This window comes from Pseudochaenichthys georgianus, chromosome 6 (assembly GCF_902827115.2).
Source record: "Pseudochaenichthys georgianus chromosome 6, fPseGeo1.2, whole genome shotgun sequence".
NCBI classification, from domain to species: domain Eukaryota; kingdom Metazoa; phylum Chordata; class Actinopteri; order Perciformes; family Channichthyidae; genus Pseudochaenichthys; species Pseudochaenichthys georgianus.
In genome coordinates, this window is record NC_047508.1 from 19,149,900 (window position 1) to 19,171,375 (window position 21,476).

Below are 21,476 nucleotides of genomic sequence, written 5' to 3' on the forward strand. Positions count from 1 at the left end.
GCTGTGGCCACACATTTGCTCAATGTGCATAGGGAATAGCCGAACGGCAGCCTGTTGTACTCGTATTCCCTGGAAGGTAAAACGCAGACACTTTCTGTACTCTGGAGCAATTTCTACATGAAAGTACGCGTCTTTCAGGTCGATGGTGGTGAACCAATCGCCTGGCTGCACAAGCCCCAGTAACTGTTTCATAGTTAACATGCGGAATTTCCTGCAGGAAATGTGGCGATTCAGGCTGCAGAGATCTAGAATAGGTCTGAATTCCCCTGTCTTCCTGAGAACCAGGAAGTACATGGAATAAAGACCCTTTTCTCTGTGCTGAGGGTGCACAACAGACACAGCCTGTTTCTGCACCAGAGCCTGAATCTCTGCTGAGAGGAAACACAATTCCTCCTGGGAGAACAGATTTACTTCTCGCATGCCCATAAAAAAAGGTGAGTGTGGGACAGGGCCGTATTCATGGAGTCTACATTGGGGGGGACCAAAAATTCAATAAAAATTTGAATACTAATTTCCTGCCATTCTAAAGGAAAATACATAAAAAAATCACTAACACATTGGATACTTTAAAACCTGTTAAACCCCATGCCCCTGCCCGTGGGGGCAAAACACAACAATAGTCACGAAACTGTGTCTCAGGCATGGGTGTAGGAAGCATCCTCAATGTGGGTGGGACAATTTGACGGGGGGTGTGGGCGGGGGGGGACCTAACCTCCTCTAGGGGGGTCTGGGGGCATGCTCCCCCGGTAAGATTTTTTTTTAAATGTTGAAGTTAAAAGCATCAATCTGGTTCACTTTGAGAGCAACATTAGGCACTAAATCTATGGATACATCTCAACACCACCCATTTGAAACAGAACTGAACAGATTTACTTTTTCTTTATGCATATTTTACAAATCACTCCCTTTTTAAACTGTAGTATGAGTTGGAATGATTTCGTTATTCTGTTATTCTCTTATTTTGTATAACTATAATGATCATATAAAGGTGTGCCTTGTAAATACTTGTTTTGCATCAATCTTGATACAGGGTACTTATTATATGTTGTACTTTGGATTCCTAAAGCTTTTAGTCTACTATCCCATCATTCAAGAGTGGTTTTCACTATAAGTAATGGTTTATTTTTTGCACGGACACTATCATTTAATTTTTTTTACTATTTTCAATCTGAATTTACTTTAAAAACATCTATATTGATTCTGACTTTTTCTACATCCAACTCACAGGTTTATCATTGCTTTGAGAAAAAAGATTATTAGTTTAACCATTTTAGAAGTGAAGATATAGTCAATTGTTCTGGGAATGTCATTTTCAAACCTGAGACCTGAAAAACAGGCTTGGGGCTTAACTGGTTAAAATGTTTTACCATAATGTCTAATTGTGCATTGTATTACATCGATCTATTTTATCTAGTTTAGCTTTTCTTGTTTTGTTGTTTGTAATGGCAGAGATTAGGGATGAATAAAGTACAACTATAACCATAATCACATTAAAGCATTTCAATCCATAGAAAGGTCTGTGCCACGCAATTTCAATAGAAACAGGAACACTTTATTGCCCTTTTGTTTTACAGCCACTAGCTGCTTGCCGCTCATTCAAAATCAAAAAGACCCCCAACTTCCACTTGGCACCATTTCCCGAATAATGCTAGCAACATCTGAGCTTGTTTCATAGGTGTAATTAGCCTCAAACATGGCCAGCTGCACCTGCAGTAGTCTTGAATTCAATTCAGGATACTCTTCTACCACCTTGTCCATGTCTCCGTGTAGCAGCACATTTTCAAGCTGCTGCAGCTTGTGGAATCCAGCTTGTTCAAACCTCTCTATGAATTGAGTATTCACTGTGTCCAAGGCATTGTAGAATTGGACTCTGTACAAGGACTGGGCATCGGGATGGATATGGGCTGCAGCCTGACCCGTGTAACGCTTTGTAGGTTTGCGGACACGAGGGATCTGAATTGGTTGTAGGTCCAACTTTGTTGACACAGCAGTTGCTTTCGAGAACAATACATCAAAATGCTCCTCCGTTCGTTTGACCTGCATGCTTGTTTTGACATGGTCTACAGCCTCCAACATGCCTGAAACGGTCTGTTTCCTAAGCTGCAGGGAGGTGTTCAGGCACTCCAAATCCCCCATCAGGTCTTCAGCCATTAAAAGGCCGAGCACAGTGTTCCCTTTAAGAAATGTTCCATGAAGACCATTGGCCTTGGCTGAAGTTTCAGGTGAGCTGCATGATGCCATTTCTTCAAGGGCCATCAGCACTGACTCATACTGCTTGAGAACTGAGCGGATGGCAGGGGTACGTACAGTCCACCTGGTGGGACAGAGAGGCTTCAATGAGGTGAAAGTTGAACCATGCTCTGATTTTGCGATATTCTGGAAAATCAACTTGAACTTGCCAGATTGATTAAAGAAGCCCCCCAATTCATGGACCAGACCCATTGCATCTCTTACTAGTGGAGAGGCTCCACAGGCAGCCTGCGTAATTAAGTTCACGCAGTGGGGACCACAGTGACAATACACAGCCAGCGGTTGTTCTTTTCTTAAAATGGCTTGTACTCCCTGCAATCGTCCAGCCATGTTTGCGGCACCATCATAAGTTTGTCCTCGGAGTTGAGACAGAGGAAGCTGTAGGCGCGTCATCACATCACATGCCATCTTGGCTATATTTTGCCCTGTTGTTGATGACACTTGGTAGATTCCCAGGAATTCTTCCTTTGGTTGTAGATCTGCATCTACAGAGCGCACACATATTGACTCCTGCTCAACTCCTGATATATCTTGGGTGCCATCAATGATAATTGCGAACTGGACCACTGGCATTGATGTTATTTCCGACACAATTTCTTTGACGATTGTATTGGCCATCACCTTCAACAGTTCGTTCTGCAATTCCGGACTGGTGAAATCGAGGGGACCTTTTAGCCAGGAGGTCAGCTCTGCATCGCCCGTTGCCTTGTACTTTAGAAGCTGGCTTAGATTCCCACTCTCCTTCTGATCACCTCGAAAAGCTAGACCTTGCCGCGCCAAGTACCTCACACCCTCAACAATCTTCATCAGATTTCTTCTTGCTTGTTGCTGCCGTCTTTCAAGCTCACGTGAAAGTTGCACATTAACAGGCTCTGGCTCCTGAATCCTAGTCATCACAGCTAATTTGTGACACTGGCTGTGTTTATGCACACTAAATTTCTCCAGTGCCTTCTTCCAATTGTTAAAACCAGTCTTGACAAACGCTGAATCTGCTTTTGACGCAAGCTTAGACTTTTGTGCTGCAAAGTATTTAGCACAATAGAAACAGAGGACCCCTTTTACAGAGGGGCTGTAATGGAGCCATGTATGATCTTCAAACCACTTCTCCTGAAAGTAGAGTATTCTATTTGATAGGGTTTGACTGGGTATGACTTTCACATTTGGATGATTTGGGCAAAGTCCAAGCTCCTCCCCTTCCTTTCCTGTACCTTCATTTTCGCCTGCCTGGCTGCTCTCTCTCTCATTGCCAAACTCACTCTCCCTGCTTGATGGTATTATCTGAAATACATATGAGGATGATCTCATCTTAAATTAACATTAACTTTAGACTGCTATGTTGTCATTATTCTGTCTTAACCATCAATATAGCTCCTTTCTGACTTACCTCCATGTCACCAGCGCACACTCTCCCTGTCTGGTCGCCATGCTCACATTCTCTCTCTCCCTCTCTCTCTTTACTCTGAACACACCAGAGTGAACATGGAAGAAATATCAGTAAACTATTGACTAGAAAGACTGTTGATACACATTATACATATGGGGGGACACAGGAGTCTGTACATTAAAGTGGACCTATCATGCTATATTTGAATAATATAGTGTAGGACCATACCTATATAAGGCATATTTTTCTCAAAATACCAAACAGATCATGCATTTTAGCCATTCCTCATTTCGCTCAAATTAACACTGAGCCTGACATTTTGGATTCAGTGAGAACAGCACCATCTTTTGGCCTTTTAAATGTACTACAGCTTCTCCAGCGCTTTAGAACGGCAAAGCACGTGGCTGTCTCCTCCTGATTGGTGGAGTTGGCCCAATAGCCGTAGCGCCACCGTCCTGACATCAGGACAGTGCTCAATCTGGATCCGTTTTTTTCAGATCCGTTGTTGCAACCCCTTTTTTTAGAGATTTGGGCACAGAGGAAAATAGAGAGGGTTGTGTTTTCTGACTCTTGGTGAGTTCCCTGACGCACCGGGGACACATATTCATGTTTAAAAGACGTACAAAGGTGCATTTTGCATGATAGGTCTCCTTTAACATTAGACTGCTATGTTGTCATTATTCTGTCTTAACCATCAATATAGCTCCTTTCTGACTTACCTCCATGTCACCAGCGCACACTCTCCCTGTCTGGTCGCCATGCTCACATTCTCTCTCTCCCTCTCTCTCTTTACTCTGAACACACCAGAGTGAACATGGAAGAAATATTATCAGTAAACAAGCTATCTGATTGGAAACAATACTCACTTTCTCACTGCTCTTAACTTACTTTTTTTCTTTTCTGAGGCTGCCCAAAAAACTGTCTAATGTCACTGCCACCCTTCCTCTTGCTCATGCTTACAGCTTGACCTCGGCGATCTGCAGTTGCTGATGTGATGAATACGGGTCAGCAGCGCTGGATATAAGATCATTAAACATGTTTATTAGCAATTCTGAGCATTCTAAACCCAGCACAAGCTATGATGCACACTGCAAACCTCCTGCGTGTGAGTATCTTTTAAATGCTTCTGACGATTATGAAATACTATTTCATAATAATTGTAGAATATTTATTATTTAATTAATTCTGGCACCTTTGGTATTCCATAGGTGTCTCACATCACAGTTTTAAATCGTTCCACACCCTACAAATTACAAAATAAAATAGAAATAATCCACATGAATAAATATCTATTGGATTACATCCAAAACGACACCGTCATTTTCCACATAGCTAGTTAGCTACTATTCCTGAAAAGTTCGGTTTTAACATCAGAACTACAAGTTACTTACACAAAGAAGCTAAACGGAGGGTTCATTAACATTACCATTACGAAATAAAATAATATAGATTACTTTAGGGCTAACTAGAAAAGATACCAGAACTGATGGAGGGCAAATTAAAACATGACTGACCTGCTTGGAGCATCAAGCTAACTGAAGGTGGACGCAGACGTGCAACAGGGAAATACACCCCCGGGTACAAAATAAGGAACCAATTTACATATGAAAAGAAATATCATTTTGGTGAAGTTCACAATAACAGAAAATATAGATTTTCAAGTATACAAATAACCAAAATAAAGAAGTTATAGAATAGCAATTTTATTTTAATTTTAAAAATCAAAACATTTAAACTGTTTTTGTTGTTGCTATTTATTGGGGGGGACATTTGGAGTGTATCTGAATATTGGGGGGGATGTGTCCCCCCCAATGTATATGGTGAATACGGCCCTGGTGTAGCCTACCCCAGCCATACCCTGGCGCTGCCACTGGTGGGATGTATGGGGCGGGCCATTCTGCACATGCGTTAAATGCGTTAAATATTTTAACGCAATTAATTCAAAAAATTAATTACCGCTGTTAACGCGATAATTTTTACAGCATTAATAATAACGTAGGATTGCAACTCTTTGAAACTGTAGGTGGCTCTTAAAAGAGCCGTTGTGTTTGGGTGTGCTGGTCAAAAACAGATCAACTTTATTATCGGATATTAAAAATTCAATTTCAAAACAAGTTGCCGCTCCTACAGTTTTCTAGTATGTAAAGATGATTTCACATGACCTATGCAAAATATCACACTCAATACATGTGTGTCTCTGGGGGGTGCATTGTGCCTTTGATGTATATAAATAATATACCATAACCAAATACTATTACGTACAGTGGAAATCAGGTTGCCAGAGCAGGTCAGTCCAGTGTGCATGTTCCTCAGGGTCTCAGCAGTTACAGGTGAGGTAAAGAAAATAAAAGAGAAAAAGGTCAGTAACAACACTTTAAAGTAACAACACTTTGAATAATTATCTCTTTTAATAATGTTCTCTCAGTAATCACTCAACTACTGTCTTTCCAACAAACAGATTGACTCACTATCATCACAATGAAACACGTCCAGAAGAATGGACCACAGATGGAAATTAGCTATAATCTGGCATATTGCATCTCTTCTCTTTGCTGAGATTAATGTTTTTGTATGCATGGTCCTTCTATAAATAAATGTCATGCAAAGCTGCCTGCCTGCCTTCCTTCGACTCTCCCTGAACTGCCTGATCTTTTAATGTTCAATGTTAACCATTTGAGCAGATAGCATTAAGTAGAAAAGATCGCAGATGCTAATGTGCCGTTAGCTTACCTCCCGCCCCCTTAGCACCTGGTGGAGGGGGCGATATGCTCCTCTTCAAATGTTTCACAAAATACTTACCATCATGACTACTCTTACTGTTTAACATTTGGGTTTATTTCATGTTAAGGCTAATACAAATGACAAGGCTAAGTAATGTGATGCTAACTAACGTGCTCGCTACTAACTTGACTATGTTTCATGCAAAACATGTGTATTACCTGATATGTTTGGTCCAACGACTCCTGTTCCTTTCATCAGACGGGAAGCGATAGAACGAGCAAGTGGTATGATCACTTATGTGATTACAACCTGGTACAAAGCACACAGGCATCTTGTAAAAGTGAATTTATTTTTAGCAATCTCTTATTTATTGGAGGGAATAAATCAGTTATGAGATCTTCTTCTTTTTCTTCGCTTTAATTACTAGTCGCAACCACTTGGAGCATTATCGCCTGTGACATCACTTACGCGAGCCAGAATGGGATTTGGGATTTGTAGTCTTTGTAGTCGCGTATTTTTCATAGTCTTATATTTCAACAGTTTTACGACAAAATGTGACTTTTTTGACATGGAACTTATTGTTTAAGATTGACAAACATCATATGTGTAGTTCGTGGCACAATTCAAACGGGATCAAAAGATACGTTTTCTCTCTCCATTGAATTCAATGTAAATGTTTCGCTTCCGGGGTCCCATGGGCCGGAAATAGATGGGCGTGACTTCGCCTCTCTATTGCTTTGGCCTATACGAGTCAGAATCTGCAAGCACCTTCGGGTCTGCGGGCTCACTCGACTCGGGGCCTGGCTACATCCTGGGCTTTGTTCAAGGGTGTTTCCATCCAAGACATCTGTGCAGCGGCAAGCTGGTCTTCGCCGCTCACTTTTGTCCGCTTTTACAGGCTAGACGTCTCCGCTCCAAGCGTGGCCCAAGCAGTGCTGGGCACCTGTTAAATTCTGGTTGATCGGTGATCTTCGAGATAAGCTCGTCTGGCAATACGGGTTACAATATCCCATAGTGAGACATCGAACGGAGTGTTATGAATGAGAACTATAGGTTACTTACGTAACCCCAGTACTCAGAGTAACATGAAGTGAGATGTCTCACCAGACGGCCCTCCTTGCTATGGTGAAGCGAGAAGAGGTGCTTATTTTGAATGACGCATGCGTCGTGGCGCAGGCTACTTATAGGGGGTGATTTCCCCTGACGTTGACGTCAAGATCACCAGCCAATCAGGATTGGCGTAATGAGATTGATGCTTCTGTTTGCTCCGCGATGAGGCGCATCCCATAGTGAGACATCTCACTTCATGTTACTCTGAGACTGGCGTTACGTAAGTAACCTATAGTTCTCATTTCTCTAACCGCCTGCTGCTTCCCCTCCTCAATCCTCCGCTCACATCTCCTGTGGGCGGGACTAAGTATTGAGGATAGGAGGCGAAATTAGAGTATTGAGAAACCTCTATTATTTTTCCGAAATAAGGGCTGCAGTCGAATAGTCCAAAGCTCAGCTCCTAAATTCTAACCCTATCTCCTATTCCTTGACCTCTGAGTGAATCGTCACGGGGTTAAGGGATAGTGGACAGGAGAATTCAAAAGGACTTAGGAGAAGAGACTGCGGTACTTTAGAGAATCCGAATGCACTTTCACTATCCGACGTGTTTATGATGCGCCAGCGGACGTCATGAATGTGCGTCTGCTGCTGTGGGGAAACTATAGAAACTACAGTTTTCTATACAGCGGACTACAACATGGATGTTCAATAAGAACCACGGACTACTGTAAACTCATCTAGAGACTCTGCACCGTGCTCTGATGCTGTTGTGTTATGCTTTATGAACGTGGACAACAGAGAAACATATTCTTCATGACCAAAGTTGGAATTTAAATAAAAAAGGAAAGTGAAACTTATGCTCGTCACCCTCTCCCTCCGGTCCACATTAATACCAATGATCCCAATACGTATGATTGTATGAACTAAAGATCTTAAAATCAATACAAATGTAGTTATTATAAACGTTAGTCCTTAACATCTATCACTGTGTATATCACCATTCAAACATCTTTTAAAAGTTGAACAAACTCCACACAGCTCAGTAAAGACTGTGAAATGTTGACTTTATTTGATAATTTCAGTAAAAACGAACGTTCATATTTCTCTTTTTGATTATAATACTGATGAACGTTCAAAACAAAGCACTTTGGCAACTTACCGTCTATGTTTTAAAATGCTTAATAAGCACCGTAACTTTCATGATATCATTTCTCGGTTGTTTCCGTGAACGGCCGACTGTTGAGTGACGGCAAATGCTGCGGCTGCAAGGCATTGTGGGGCAGCATTTTCGCTTCTCCTGTCGGTTAGGGAGGTCCAGTGGTTCCTAAGCTAAAGGAGGTTATAAAGGAAGTTTGAAACCTCCTTTCCTATCATTCTAGATAATTCGAACGGCACTTATCATGGCTGCCACTGAGGGACTTCCGGGTCATTTCACTCCTTAAGGAAGGTTCCTAAGCTAAATGGACTATTCGACTTCAGCCAAGGTCCCATGGACCGGAAGTATATGGGCGTGACTTCGCCGCTCTATAGGCCAAGGGTTGGAACATCCCTGAGCGGTTAACCAATCACTACAACAGAGCCAGCCAGCTAACCAATCAGAGCAGACGGGCCTCTTGTTCAAACAGAAGGTGAAGAGGCAGTATGAGAAAAATAAAAGCACTTTCTGAACATTAAAAGATGTAAAAATGTCACAGTAGAGGCACAAAACACAAAAATGAACCTGAAAATTAGCATAACATGGTACCTTTAAAGGACAAAGGACTCAACACATTTCCATGTTGCACAACTTTAATAGAATATTTTAATTAACTGTACAAATTGAAAAGAAATATTGCGCAAGTAACAAATTGTGATTAAGAACCAGTTAAGGCCATTGCTAGCACACGGCCCAATGTGGTTAATTTGAAGATGAAAACCGTGGCTCTGAAAGATCTTCCCAAGAAGACCTACAATCGTTCTTTTTAAAAAGAGGTTTTTTTCCCGCTGCACTGCCTCCGCTGAGCAGACACCGGGCGAAAGTGTCCATCCAAACTGCCGAAATGCGTGCATTATATAAAATACATTGGCAATCTCTTCCATTTGTTTTCCATTTATATATTCTTTAACAACTTTAGAATTAGATTACACTGTTAATGACAATTGGCAAACAGTTGAATAAAAAAGGACGGTGGGTTTTGTCTTTCGTTTGACTTCTTGGCAACAGAATTTACATTTGATCCAAACATCTTGCACCCCGTCACATCACTGACTTTAAACTTTTGTTAGAACAATATGCATACGAGACTGATGCAACCCAAAAAAGGTTGTGGATCAGTCCTTTTGTCTGATTAAGTGAGTTATCCTGCAGTGAAATGCAGAGCCAGACGGGAGCATTTTTCTATGCAGAGACATTCTAACTTTTCAAAAACTTGTATTTTTTTAATTGTTTTTATTATCCTTGTTGACGTGGGTTCATGAACAACCTGGGGCAAACAGAGAAGAGCGAGCGCTATATATATATATATATATATATTTTGAGATATAACCACATGCCTGTCACCTGATGTTAGTTAGTGTTACTTGTCCAATCAAGTGCTCAGTTTAAATGCTTGTTAAGCCCAATAGAGCTGGGCAGAAGTGAGAGCAGTATTAATGGAGGACACAATTCTTAAATGTTTTAAACTAATTTCAATAATAAAAAACATGACTTGGCAGTTTCCACACCTGCTGAGCCCAAATAAGATGTGAGCCAATGAGAATAAGCCTTTAACTGCAGCAGAGTTCCTGAAATGTGACCCCTCAGCTGCATTACACCAGAATACATAGTCCAATGAAATGACAACGAACATTTTCAAAAGTAAATTAAATTCAAAATGATACATTGTATGCCTCTTGAAATACCATAACAAAAGAAAAACACTTCAGCAACCCCAGTGAAAGATTAAGTCAGACTTGTTCAACACTTTCCTGTAACTAGCATAAAAAACCCTGAGTAACTGATTTATTTCCATGAAAACTAAAGTTGGGATCCATTTCTTTCCTATGCTTTTTTCAATATGATGACGTTCTGAGGTTGTTGGCAGTAGCAACCTACTCCACCTTACCAAAGAAGAAGACTGTCCCTGTGTGATGACATGGTAGTTTATTAGAGTCAAGTCACTTCCCGCTATGAGTTTTGAATGAAGCCAAATAAAAGTGTTAGATGGGCGCAAGACGGAAGAAAAGAAGTCATGCACATAGTAAAAAACGCAGTTCGGTTTGTGTTCTATTGCGTTCATGAGTTCATAAAATCGCGTAGGAGGACTCGTTGATTGGCTAAGAACTGATTTGACGGAGAGCAGGTCTCCACCAGGTCACCACGGTTACTGCTGTTTGCATTCGGCAGGCTGGGGCTGTTCTTTCTGTTGGGAATAGACAGAGAAACCAGATTAGAAAAACAAGAAGAGTAAGATAATGAGGCCACTGGGAATCAACTAGCAACCATAGATGAGGCTAACAGGAAAGCAGGCGTGAGAATGAAAGCACCTGGTTGTGTACAACAAAGGGTGCAATGTTAGAAACCTGGGATGGGACTACAGAGGAAAAACAAAAAGATAGATAAAGAGCAAAGACAGGACAGGGAGAAAAAAAGCGGTGTCTACCCAAGGTGTAAGTTGAGGGTCCTAAACACCTCGGACTATTGGAAGAATCATGAGTGTAGTAAAAGAGAGAGGCAGCCAGAATAATAGACCAGAGCCAATGGACTAGAAAGTGTAAGAAAGTGTTTGGGACGCCATCCTTATTTCTCCCTTACCTAGAAATTGCATGGGGTGAGAATGATTGATTATGCCTGTAATGGGGGGGGGGGAATCCAGGGAAGGGAGAAACAACAATATGCACAAGTTTAATCAACCGTCGCATTCAGAAAGGAGACAGTGAGCACAGTGAGACATTGGATTTCTGTAGCAATATCAATAACTGATGTGCAGCAGGTATCACGGGACAAACACATTCTGCACAACAGGCACCAAAACAAACATTTACATAAGGGGTGCCCAACCTTTTTTGAACCGAGAGCTACTTTTAAAGTTGCCGGTCTGCCGAGATCTACCAGTCCAAATATGGCGCGTTTCCACTGCAGGCCTCGCTCGGTTTAGTTAGGCCTTATTAGGCCCGGCTCACTTTAATGCTGCGCTTCCATTACAGTTTAGGAACTGGGGTAGTTACTATAGTAACGCAGTGTAGGCGGAGCCGTGACGTCATCTTCAATGAGCGCCCCAAAAAACAACACAGCCGTTAGCTCTTAGCACTCAGAGCTCACAGCTCTTCATATCTGTTCAGAAACTAGACAAAAGTTAAACGAGTACAAACCACAGACTGCCTGTATCATGGCGAATACAGTCGCTGGTTTATTTATGTCTGTATAGGCCGTTGTTGTGAGTGTGGACGGTCGGAGCATATATAACGTTAGCTTAGCCAAGCTCCATTTCGCCTGCCGTCTGTCTGCAGACTTGTCAAAGCATTAATTCATGGTTTTTACTAACCGGTATCAGTATGTTGTTACTTCGGCATCATTTTGAAACGTGTATTAGAATTAAATCACGGTCAAATATGTTCATCTTGTTGTAGTTGTAGCCCCCTTGCCAGCGATTCTCTCTAGTTTAGCACACTCAGCCCGACTCAGCCTGGTTGTTCCTGGCCCGAGAACCACGATTTAGTCGGGCCAGAAAAAAGGTGAAAAAGTAGCCCCGGGCCAAAACTAGGCCAAGTGGAAACGCAACCAAAAACGGGCCACGCACGGCTCGGCACGCTTAAAGCGAGCTACCCGCTGCAGTGGAAACGCGCCAATAGAGAGGCGTAGCCATTACTGACAGCCTACTACCAAGCAACACTAGTTTCTTAACCTGAATTGATAATAGACTATAATCAATTTAAACAGAACAGATCTTAATGTTTGCATTCTTATACCATTTTGTACAATAATTATAATGAATAAGTTCAAACAAACTTACAGCTGATTAATAACGGTATCTAACTTGAGTTTTATTATATCAAAAACCTGTTGAAATGCTACTGTTACTTTTAGTGTCCCCAAAAAGCGCGCCGGCAGCCTCCAGGAATGCTTCTTTCACAACTTCGCCGTCTTTGAAAGAATTCATGCGTTTCGCAAGAACGTGACTGACACGATAAGATGCTATGGTAGCAGCCTTGCTCTTGTTGTTGGGCCTGGTGAAAATGGACTGCTGTGCATTTAGCTGTCCTCTCAGGCCCCTCCCCTTTTGGGAGCGTAGGGCAGAATTAGGAGGGAATTCCGTCTCGTAGCGTTTGTGCACTGTTTTGAAATGCCGCTCCTAAATTACCCTTCTTCGGTAAAGCCACGCTCGCATTGCAGATGAGACAGATGGACTTTGAATTGGAATAGATAACAAAATAATCATCCTCCCACTCGGAGTGAAAATTATATATTTTGGGCTTTTTTGCTTCTGCCATAATTGTGGTCTTGTGTGTGTGCGGACTGTCACTCCTGTTGACACGGGCAACGTCAGCGAACTAGTGCACTGCCCACCAGCCACGCCCCGACACATGGGGTCACGTCGGCCAATCACAAAGCTTTGATACGTTCAAGTGCATTATTCTGGCACAGGAAGATTATAGGACATTAACTATAAAACTGAATATTGTTGTTCTATTTTTAGACACATCTCGCGATCGACTGGGAATCTCCCCGCGATCGACCGGGAATCTCCCTGCGATCGACCCGACTGGTTGAGCACCCCTGGTTTACATAAACAAGGCAGCATTGTTGGTCACTCCTGTTCAAACCGCTAATGGAGGCATGTTATGCACTTGCTCACCATCAGACTGGAATATCTCAAAATGGAGAATGGTCCCTTCAGTCCAACTAAACTACTAAATAAATGTCTCTTTCACTGACCGTCACTACATATGAGTTAGTATCCCATAGCCTGTGAGAGTATGAGCAGGAGGAGACGTATGCAGCATGTGTTGCCTGAACTGGTGGTTAAAACTGGGAATATATAAAATAACCTTTATGGAAAATTCTATTCAAAAAGGTTATGTCTTGATAAACATCGTAAGTAGAGGCACTATAAATCAAATCAGAAAAAAGTTAAGAATGTATACTCACATTGGTGTCTCCCTCATCATCGTCGTCATCATCACCCTCGTCATCTTGCTCCTGAGAATCAAAGAAACGAGAATAAGAATGTATTCCAAAAATGACCTTACTTAATAAATATAAACAATGAGTGCTTTTATGATATGGTTGTGTGAACAGTGACGCCCAGCTGGCGTACAAAAGATCTAATTCAAATGGTAGGGAAAATAGTATTACCAACCTCTTCATCTCCCTCCTCCATCTCCTCCTCTTCAAACTGCATTCAAAAAAGAATCAGGGTGAAATCACACATCGTAAACCAGCGTTGACAAATGTAGTTTATATGTTTTCTTTCAGTCTGTAAATGTCCCATTTTGTGGCTTTTTCTGCATCCAAGTACAACAGCGTGTTGGATCAAAAACACTCACGCTCTCGTCATCTTCCAGGGCCTCTCCGGTGAAATACAGCACTGCTCTGGGAACTATTCTCTCACGGAAGAAATGACCAATCTCAAAGTCTGTGGCTAGGGTGAACTCAGAGTCTTCGTCCTATAAAACATGAACACAAAGAGACCATTCAACACAGCTACAAATCCCATAGATTCATGTAACGGAAGACACAATGACATGGGTGCTGGTTTTATGAAGAAAAAGCTACATTTTACTCACCATTTCTCCTTCTGGTGAAGCTGTAAAGAAAAGGAAAACGTAAGCAATAAGCACTACAAAACCCTGCTTTATAATGACAAGAGAAGGATCATTTCTAAGATAAAGCACTTAAAATGTGATATTTTTGACTGCACGTTCGTTACAAAAACATCACGGGCGGCTGTAAAATGAGTTTTATAATTGCTTTCAATGTTGCAGCTTTGGATGAGCTGTAATTGACCAACATCTAAAAGCCACAGCCATGCCTATTATTAATGATATCACAAAGTGAAGTCACATCCACAGAAAGTAGCGGGCTGTACAGAAGCAGCTGTGCTCCAGCACCCATACACTGACTAGAGGTGATCACCCTATCCTTCCTCTGCTCTCAACAATACTGAATTAGAGGAAACTGTTGTGTAACATATTCAAGGTTATGACCTCCTTAGTCATTATTCAGTGTGAGCATTAGAAATTGTTCTCCAACACGGTCTTCTACTGTATGATCAGCATACATTCAAACCGTTGGAAGGCTCATTATGGGCTGCATCTAAAAAGTCAAATAACCCGTGTTCACACACACCACACTGTTTATGCATGTTGACATGATCAGTGAGTGATGGCTTCCTCACTAATGGACGTCCCAACCCCAGAACCGCACACATTTAAGAGGAGCTATTTATACCAACCAGTCATATACAGAGGCTGTTCCTGAACCAGTAGAACAAACTATTGCTCAGCCAATGAGTGATCAGGTCAACCTTCCAAAGACAGAATAAGTCGAGGCATGTCTGACATGTAAGGTAACTACACAGGAAATACAATCCAGTAATGAAATAAAAGGCGTTTTGATCCTTTGAGAGAAGAACTCATGAATCATTTCAAGATGTTTCACTTACGGGATGTCTCACTGTATTTTACACTTTTTTACACTACAAAACAAAAAAAACTTAACCTTTTTAGACAGACCTTTGATATAGGTTATCAGACCATCAAGGTCACTTAATGTCTTAAAGATTTGACTTTAAATAAACTACCAGAATGATTGTATAATGTAACGAGCCAAGTCTTTTTTGTTGCAGAAGCTTGCCATTTTGTTGAATGTTTCATCTTCTTCCTTTGATGTATTCCTAATAAAATAAGCATGTGCATTAGCTGACTTTACACTTACATATTTAGTTTCAACACACACCCATCCGTCATTAAAGTAAAATGTTTTAAGTGGGTTATAGTTATTTTGAATAGATGTATCACAACTCTGCCTCACATTTTGAGTTGGTCATTTATGTGCAAGTCATTAACTGATAAGCGTCCCAAAGCTTGCAAACCCCATTCAAGATGTTTAATAATGGTAAAAGCAAAGATGTAAAAGTCTTTAGGTAGAGTAAACTGTTTCGTGTGCACAGCCCAACATCAGTGAGCGACAGACAGTTCGACTGTTCCACCCGCTCACAGTTTAAGAGTCTGCCGCCACCTGCTGTTCATTCAGCTTAATGCAGTGACCAATAGTCAAATCACATGCATGTTGCCATAACGACATGCATGTTGCCATAACATCTGCAGATTCAAACTAAAACATGTTGACTGTCAAGCTAGTGTGTTTGTGTACAAAGCAAACAGAAAAATGCCTGAATTTAAAAAGACACTGCTGGGAAAGACAGATGTTGAAAAGAATAGTAGTTTCTCTAAAGGAATTGCAAGAGAAACCAGTATGTTTTGTATACCCGTGTTTCCGAGTGTCTTCTCTCTCACCTTTGATAGGGTTAAAGAAGTTGAAGAAAGAGTCGTTGGGGACCTGTTTGGTAACGGTGCGAACCGTGCCGCGGCCTTTATGCTTCTGCTTCTTCTTAATAGTTTTCACAGTCACATCCTTCCCCTTGTGCCAGTCTATCTGACAGCTACAGAGAGGAGATGTAAAAAAAGTGAGAGCCAGTCTAAAGCAAGGACGCAAAAAAAGGTCAGTGAAAGTGCCAAGTGGAGGCTGATATGTGGGATGTTAAGTACAAAAAGATGAATATAGAAAGAGTGAACAGAGAGGCTTCACAAACCACACAATCTATTTGATCTTAAACCTCAACATCATGTGTCATAACCACAGTATGTGTGCTCTCACCCTTCACAGTCAATGATCTCGGGCCCCTCGAATGAGAACGGCTCTGTTGCGTCAGGCTCCGACTTCATCTTGTAGACTTTAGTGAGCACGGCATTGTTGAAGTAGCCATTGGGCTCAAAGTGGAACTCTAATGTGAAACTCTGGGAGAAAGATCAAGATGGATTATGTCACCCAGTATTTTAACTGTATTTAGTTTATTACTTAAGAATTATAGTATTTCTTTATTAAAACATGAAGATACTGACCATTGGCTGTCCTGGCTCAGAAAACTTGACTTGAATATCTTTCAAGTGCTTTAGGATGGCCTCATCATGTTCCTAGTGGTAGACAAACAGTCAGTTTAAAGCCAAATGACACTGTTCAGAAATGGTTGTTATGCGTTTCAGGCATGAGTGAGCAACAAATCCTAGAAATGTACCTGCAGCATGTCACTGAGCATGTCCACGCTCTTGAATATGGTGAGCCAGAACTCGGGGATGCCTTTTGGGTCTTCCTCTGGCTTGGCTTCCTCTTTCTTTGCATCCTCAATAGAAGCTTTTTCTTTTACCTGCTCCTACAGGAAGTGAAATGGAACTGTTAATGGAAATCTACATTTAGTTTGATAAGCTTTGCTGAAGTGCCCTTGAGACCAAGGTCTTTTAAAACCCACAGCTTGACTTGTGTGTGCAAAGAAATCAGATCAAATCAAGATTACAGCAACATAAACTCTCACAGTTTGCATGTCCTGTTTGTTGGTGATTCTTTTCCTGATTTATTTTTGCAGGATGTTGGTTTATTTATGAGATTAACGCAGTCTGTCAATATAAGGAAATAATATTTTCCTTTGCTGTGAAAAACCAACATTTACTTTGCAAAGTGATAAGGCTTTTAAGAAAAACAAAATGTAGTCTTTGCTTACCGCTAGCTCCTCCTCTTCTTCTCTGTCACTGTGCCACTCGCACTCTGCATCTGTGGGCTCCACTGTTCCTGTGACAACATCTCGTCTCTGGGACACACAAACAATAAGACAAAGATCATCACTTTAAGTTCTGCTTGATACACAAAACTATGAAGAACACAGTACCTTAAAAAGGATAAAATACCACATTTTATTTACATTTAAGTATTTTAATATTCGCTGTATTTTTAGGTTGCGTCCATGTTTGCAGTAAGCACTTTGCAGGAATAGTGGCCATTTTAATATCAGCATAATTAAAAGGCAGGTATTGTATCAAAGACATAGTTTTGGTAGTGTGACAACACTAATCATATCGAGAGGAATCTGGGAATATAAGTGTGAAAAATCTGTATACAAACAAGCATTCATTCCATAAAGCTGAATTATTTTAAGCTAGCCCAGTGTAGTCCACACCATCTTAGAAAGACACTAACACATGTGGACACACACAACATTAACAGTGCAGAGAAACACACACATACACAGAGTACACACATTGCAGACAGCTGCAGCCGGACTACAGCTGTCAGTCTCAGTGCGACTATGGCTGAGTTCTTGTCACTAGCTCTGGAAATAGCCTTGACTGACAAAAGAACAGTTGACTACTCGTTGTGGCAGTTTTTGATTTAGCACCAAGGATGCATCCTGGCTGATCTCAGATCGGACCAGAAAGACACACTTTACCACCCATTAGTGCGCGTAACAACAAAAGTTGGATCCTTTTCAAAATAAGAGACCTCATTTGTTGCATTTCTTACCAAGCGTTTTTTGTGTTTGTAACACAAAACACTTGCATACATCTGCTGTTACAGTCAAAAGAGGTAAATTAAAGAAAATGATCCGTTATATAAAAAACATTATTTATTGTACCTTTTCAAACATTGGCTGATAGAGGGCAGCATACTTCCTCTCTAGCTCATGGACTTCCTCATAGAATTTAGCCTCTATGTGAGCACACTGCACTTGTAGCCGTTTCAAGGCATGCACTCGCCTCTTCACTACTTTGGGAAGCATGCTATGAGAGAAGAAAAACATGAGAATAGATTAATATCATTTACAGTACAAAGAAAGATATTAAGATTTATGTTTAAGAGGCGAAACCGTTAACTCAAAGTTTTGTCCATGAAATGCATGACTGAATAGTTGAATGTGTTCAACCTCAACTAGATAACTGTAGATGTGATATTGCATACATCTGATTTTGGAGTACTTCCAAAAGGTTCACAAAGAAACTACCTGACAATATCACGGTTACACTCCTGAATGTTTACAATAACAAACGGATCACAAGTAGCTCACTAAATTATCCCCTTGTGTAATACAATACCATGTTTAAAGTCATGAGGAAGTTACTCTATCTGCTATATTTTGGGGCTAAAACATATATATTTATATTTTTGTGCCATTATGGCAAGTGGCAATTAACATCAATATTCAACTGCCAATTGGGACCAAACACATTTTCAATGATCAGTTATGTGTGCACTGCAGTGGCAAAAAATAAATAATATCCACATAAATGTTTTTGCTAAAAATGGCCATGTCTGGAAACTGATCAGAACATTGGCATGTGGTAACCAGGGAGATATATTCATTTTAACTTAGTAACAAAGTATAACACAACTGCACTTGCCTTTCCATGAAGTGGAAGCTGACAGGTCTGTCCATCTGTCCACCAGGAATTTGCATTCCTTGTTCCCCTTTACCTGCCAAACCAAAACAGACATTATAGCAGGTCAATTACATACATTTCTCCTTAAATAAGTGTGACATATACACATACTTTGTCAATCTTGCTGTGTTGTGTTTTTGTTAATACCATCACAGTTGTCGTTTGAACATGATCATTTTTAAGTTTCACTAGATATTTTACTCTTTTTTGCATATACATACACACATATATATATATATATGTATTAATGATACATTCTGAATAAAAACAGTTTACCCAACTTTTCTCACACTCACTATCTAAGGTAGTAGTAAGTTAGGTTAAATATATCAGTCTTTACCTTTATTGGCTTCCATTTCCAAGTGGCAGCTCCTCCCTCTAATAAAAACAGAACAGTTGTATTAGACATGTACTCATTATGAGTCAGAGACCGTGATTGACTACCGACATGGGCATCAGAGTGAGTTATAACAAAAATACCCGTGTAACTCGTTTTGATTTAAAAACCTTGACATTACCAAGAAACCATCGGTTTGGAACACCCTGCTGATTTCACCAGCAGTACAACCTAAATCCGCGTCAGCTTGAAGTCCTGGCCGCAGACAGACAGCTGAGCTAACTTCGACTCATCAACAGTAACACTGGTGTTGAACAAGCGCAGGCCGATGACGCATTGCCATGCTAATAGAACATTGGCTAGGCTACAACTAAAGTTAGCATCTCACTATTTACTATCATGTAAAATAACTATCGCTGCCTTTGACAGTCACATAGGACAACTGATACAAGTATATAAATATCACCTACACTCTTACATCGGCTTATCAACGAGCACATGGAAATAAATACCCAGTATGGGCGGTGCCAAATATCTGACAGCAGCTAACCTAGCTTGCATGAAACTACTAGTCAACGTGCTATGAACAATGCTTTAGCTATCAGCAAGTACGAAGGTTGACCATTTACAATATCCCTCCACCACCCACTCGAACAACACAATAACGATAATGTATGCTAGTGAGTTGTTGAAGCAACAATGGGTTGCCTTCCCATTATGTAGATAAAACGGTCCGTTAACGGTGCAGCTACTAGCATTATGCTACCCGCATTGACAAGCTAATGCTAAGCTACCGTTAGCTCCCGGGTTAATAAAAGCAACAGAGTCGGCGCAAAGTGTCTTGGAAATAGTTCACCAGTGGCCTGTCACATCAGTCAGTAAAATCGTAACGTAACGGATAAGTACCCTAACACGGTAGCAAATGGTCGTAGTAATTAAACTGTACCTACTAGCTGTTATGTTTCTCTTACCTCTAGCTGAGCGGAATTCAAGCTGGTCGCCTCGCTCACGCGTCTTCGCTTCAACCCCCACGAGCAACACCACACGCGCTCCAGGATCGCGGATTCTCATTGGACAGCTGGTGAGCGCATGGTGCTGCCTTCAAGTGCTGCGTTTCCAAAATCTAATTCCTGGAAACACCAACAGTATTACTCAATCACCTATTCTGTTCCCTCTCAAATACAACATATTAATACAAGATAAAGAATCAATGGTTACACAAATCCAGGGTTGGGAGGGTTACTTAAAAAATGTATTCCCTTACAATATCTAGTTAGTTGTGTAATTAGTAACTTCATCTGAGTTTCGAAAATGTGTCATCTAGGCCTAAACGATTTTATTCAAAGGAAAATCTGCCTTTCACAGCATATTTAGTGCGAATGCTGTGCCACAGCATTCCACTATAGTTCTTCGAATCTTTATATCTTATTATTACATGGCTTAGTTGAATACTCGATTCTGATTGGTCAATTCAGAACACGTGACACGTTGTTAATACCGAACAGACAGACCGCTGTCAAGGACTTATTGACCGTTGTTAAGGACGCTCACATCTTCAGAAAGAAGTCCGGTCGATTTAACTGTATACAGTTGGGCCGAAAAGCAAACTGCATGCAGTTTGCTTTTCGAACTGGGACAAGAAAAACAGCGGAGAAGTAACGGGGCAGAAACCCTCCTTTTTACGCAGCGGTCCAGACATAGACATCAAACGGCGACACATATTCACTTGCCAGTTACTTTGTCATTAGGGCAGGGATATCTAGATACTTTCCAATGTTTGACATCATGAATTGTGCTACTTTTAAAGCAAGGAGCGATGTTTTCAAATCTGTAATCAAAAAGCTCCTCAAAAACGCAAGCAGGTCCTACCGTTGGCTTTTCAAACTGACAAGAGACGCTCTCACTGTTTTTCAAATGTAACAGTTTGAAAAGCAAGCAAACTGTCTGATTGTCTTTAGTTTTCCGCTGTCGTGTGATAGCAACATGGAGGATTTTAACATTCATTTTAATATATTTGGAGAGCACAGTAATTTGGAGTAATAGTTAGTGGCTGATGAGTCCCCAGTGAAGAAAAGAAAAAGACAAGAGGGACAAGAAAACAGCGGAGAAGTAACGGGCAGAAACCCTCCTTTTTACGCAGCGGTCCAGACATATACATCAAATGGCAAAACATACAGTGTGCAGTTACTTTGGCATCAGGGCAGGGATATCGAGATACTTTCCAAGGTTTGACATAATGAATTGTGCTACTTTTAAAGCAAGCAGCGATGTTTTCAAATCTGTAATCAG

At 41.0% G+C, this 21,476-nt stretch overlaps 1 protein-coding gene across 3 annotated transcripts; it reads right to left on the reverse strand.

Annotated features, from left to right (window-relative positions):
• Positions 1-9,175: 9,175 nt before the first annotated feature.
• Positions 9,176-20,252, reverse strand: nap1l4a (nucleosome assembly protein 1-like 4a). Of its 3 annotated transcripts, none has more exons than XM_034085071.1 (14): positions 20,159-20,252; positions 19,191-19,228; positions 18,812-18,884; positions 18,049-18,193; positions 17,140-17,226; positions 16,660-16,794; positions 16,487-16,558; positions 16,242-16,381; positions 15,881-16,026; positions 14,150-14,169; positions 13,910-14,029; positions 13,723-13,758; positions 13,512-13,562; positions 9,176-10,785 (listed from the first exon to the last, which is right to left on the reverse strand). In XM_034085071.1, exons 2-14 carry the CDS (start codon positions 19,204-19,206, stop codon positions 10,747-10,749), a joined length of 1,080 nt encoding a protein of 359 aa, XP_033940962.1. In that variant the 5' UTR covers positions 19,207-19,228; positions 20,159-20,252; the 3' UTR covers positions 9,176-10,746. The 3 variants fall into 3 exon arrangements, with proteins under 3 accessions (XP_033940962.1, XP_033940963.1, XP_071059578.1); XM_034085072.2 differs by having other exon boundaries at positions 20,138-20,182; XM_071203477.1 differs by lacking the exon at positions 9,176-10,785 and adding an exon at positions 11,178-11,213.
• Between the last annotated feature and the right edge of the window lie 1,224 nt (positions 20,253-21,476).

Coding starts and splice junctions, on each gene's coding strand:
- nap1l4a (XM_034085071.1), bottom strand. Junction 16,795..17,139: donor AAGAAGAGGAGGAGCTAGCG/GTAAGCAAAGAC, acceptor CACTTCCTGTAG/GAGCAGGTAAAAGAAAAAGC. Junction 16,027..16,241: donor GAGATCATTGACTGTGAAGG/GTGAGAGCACAC, acceptor TCCTCTCTGTAG/CTGTCAGATAGACTGGCACA.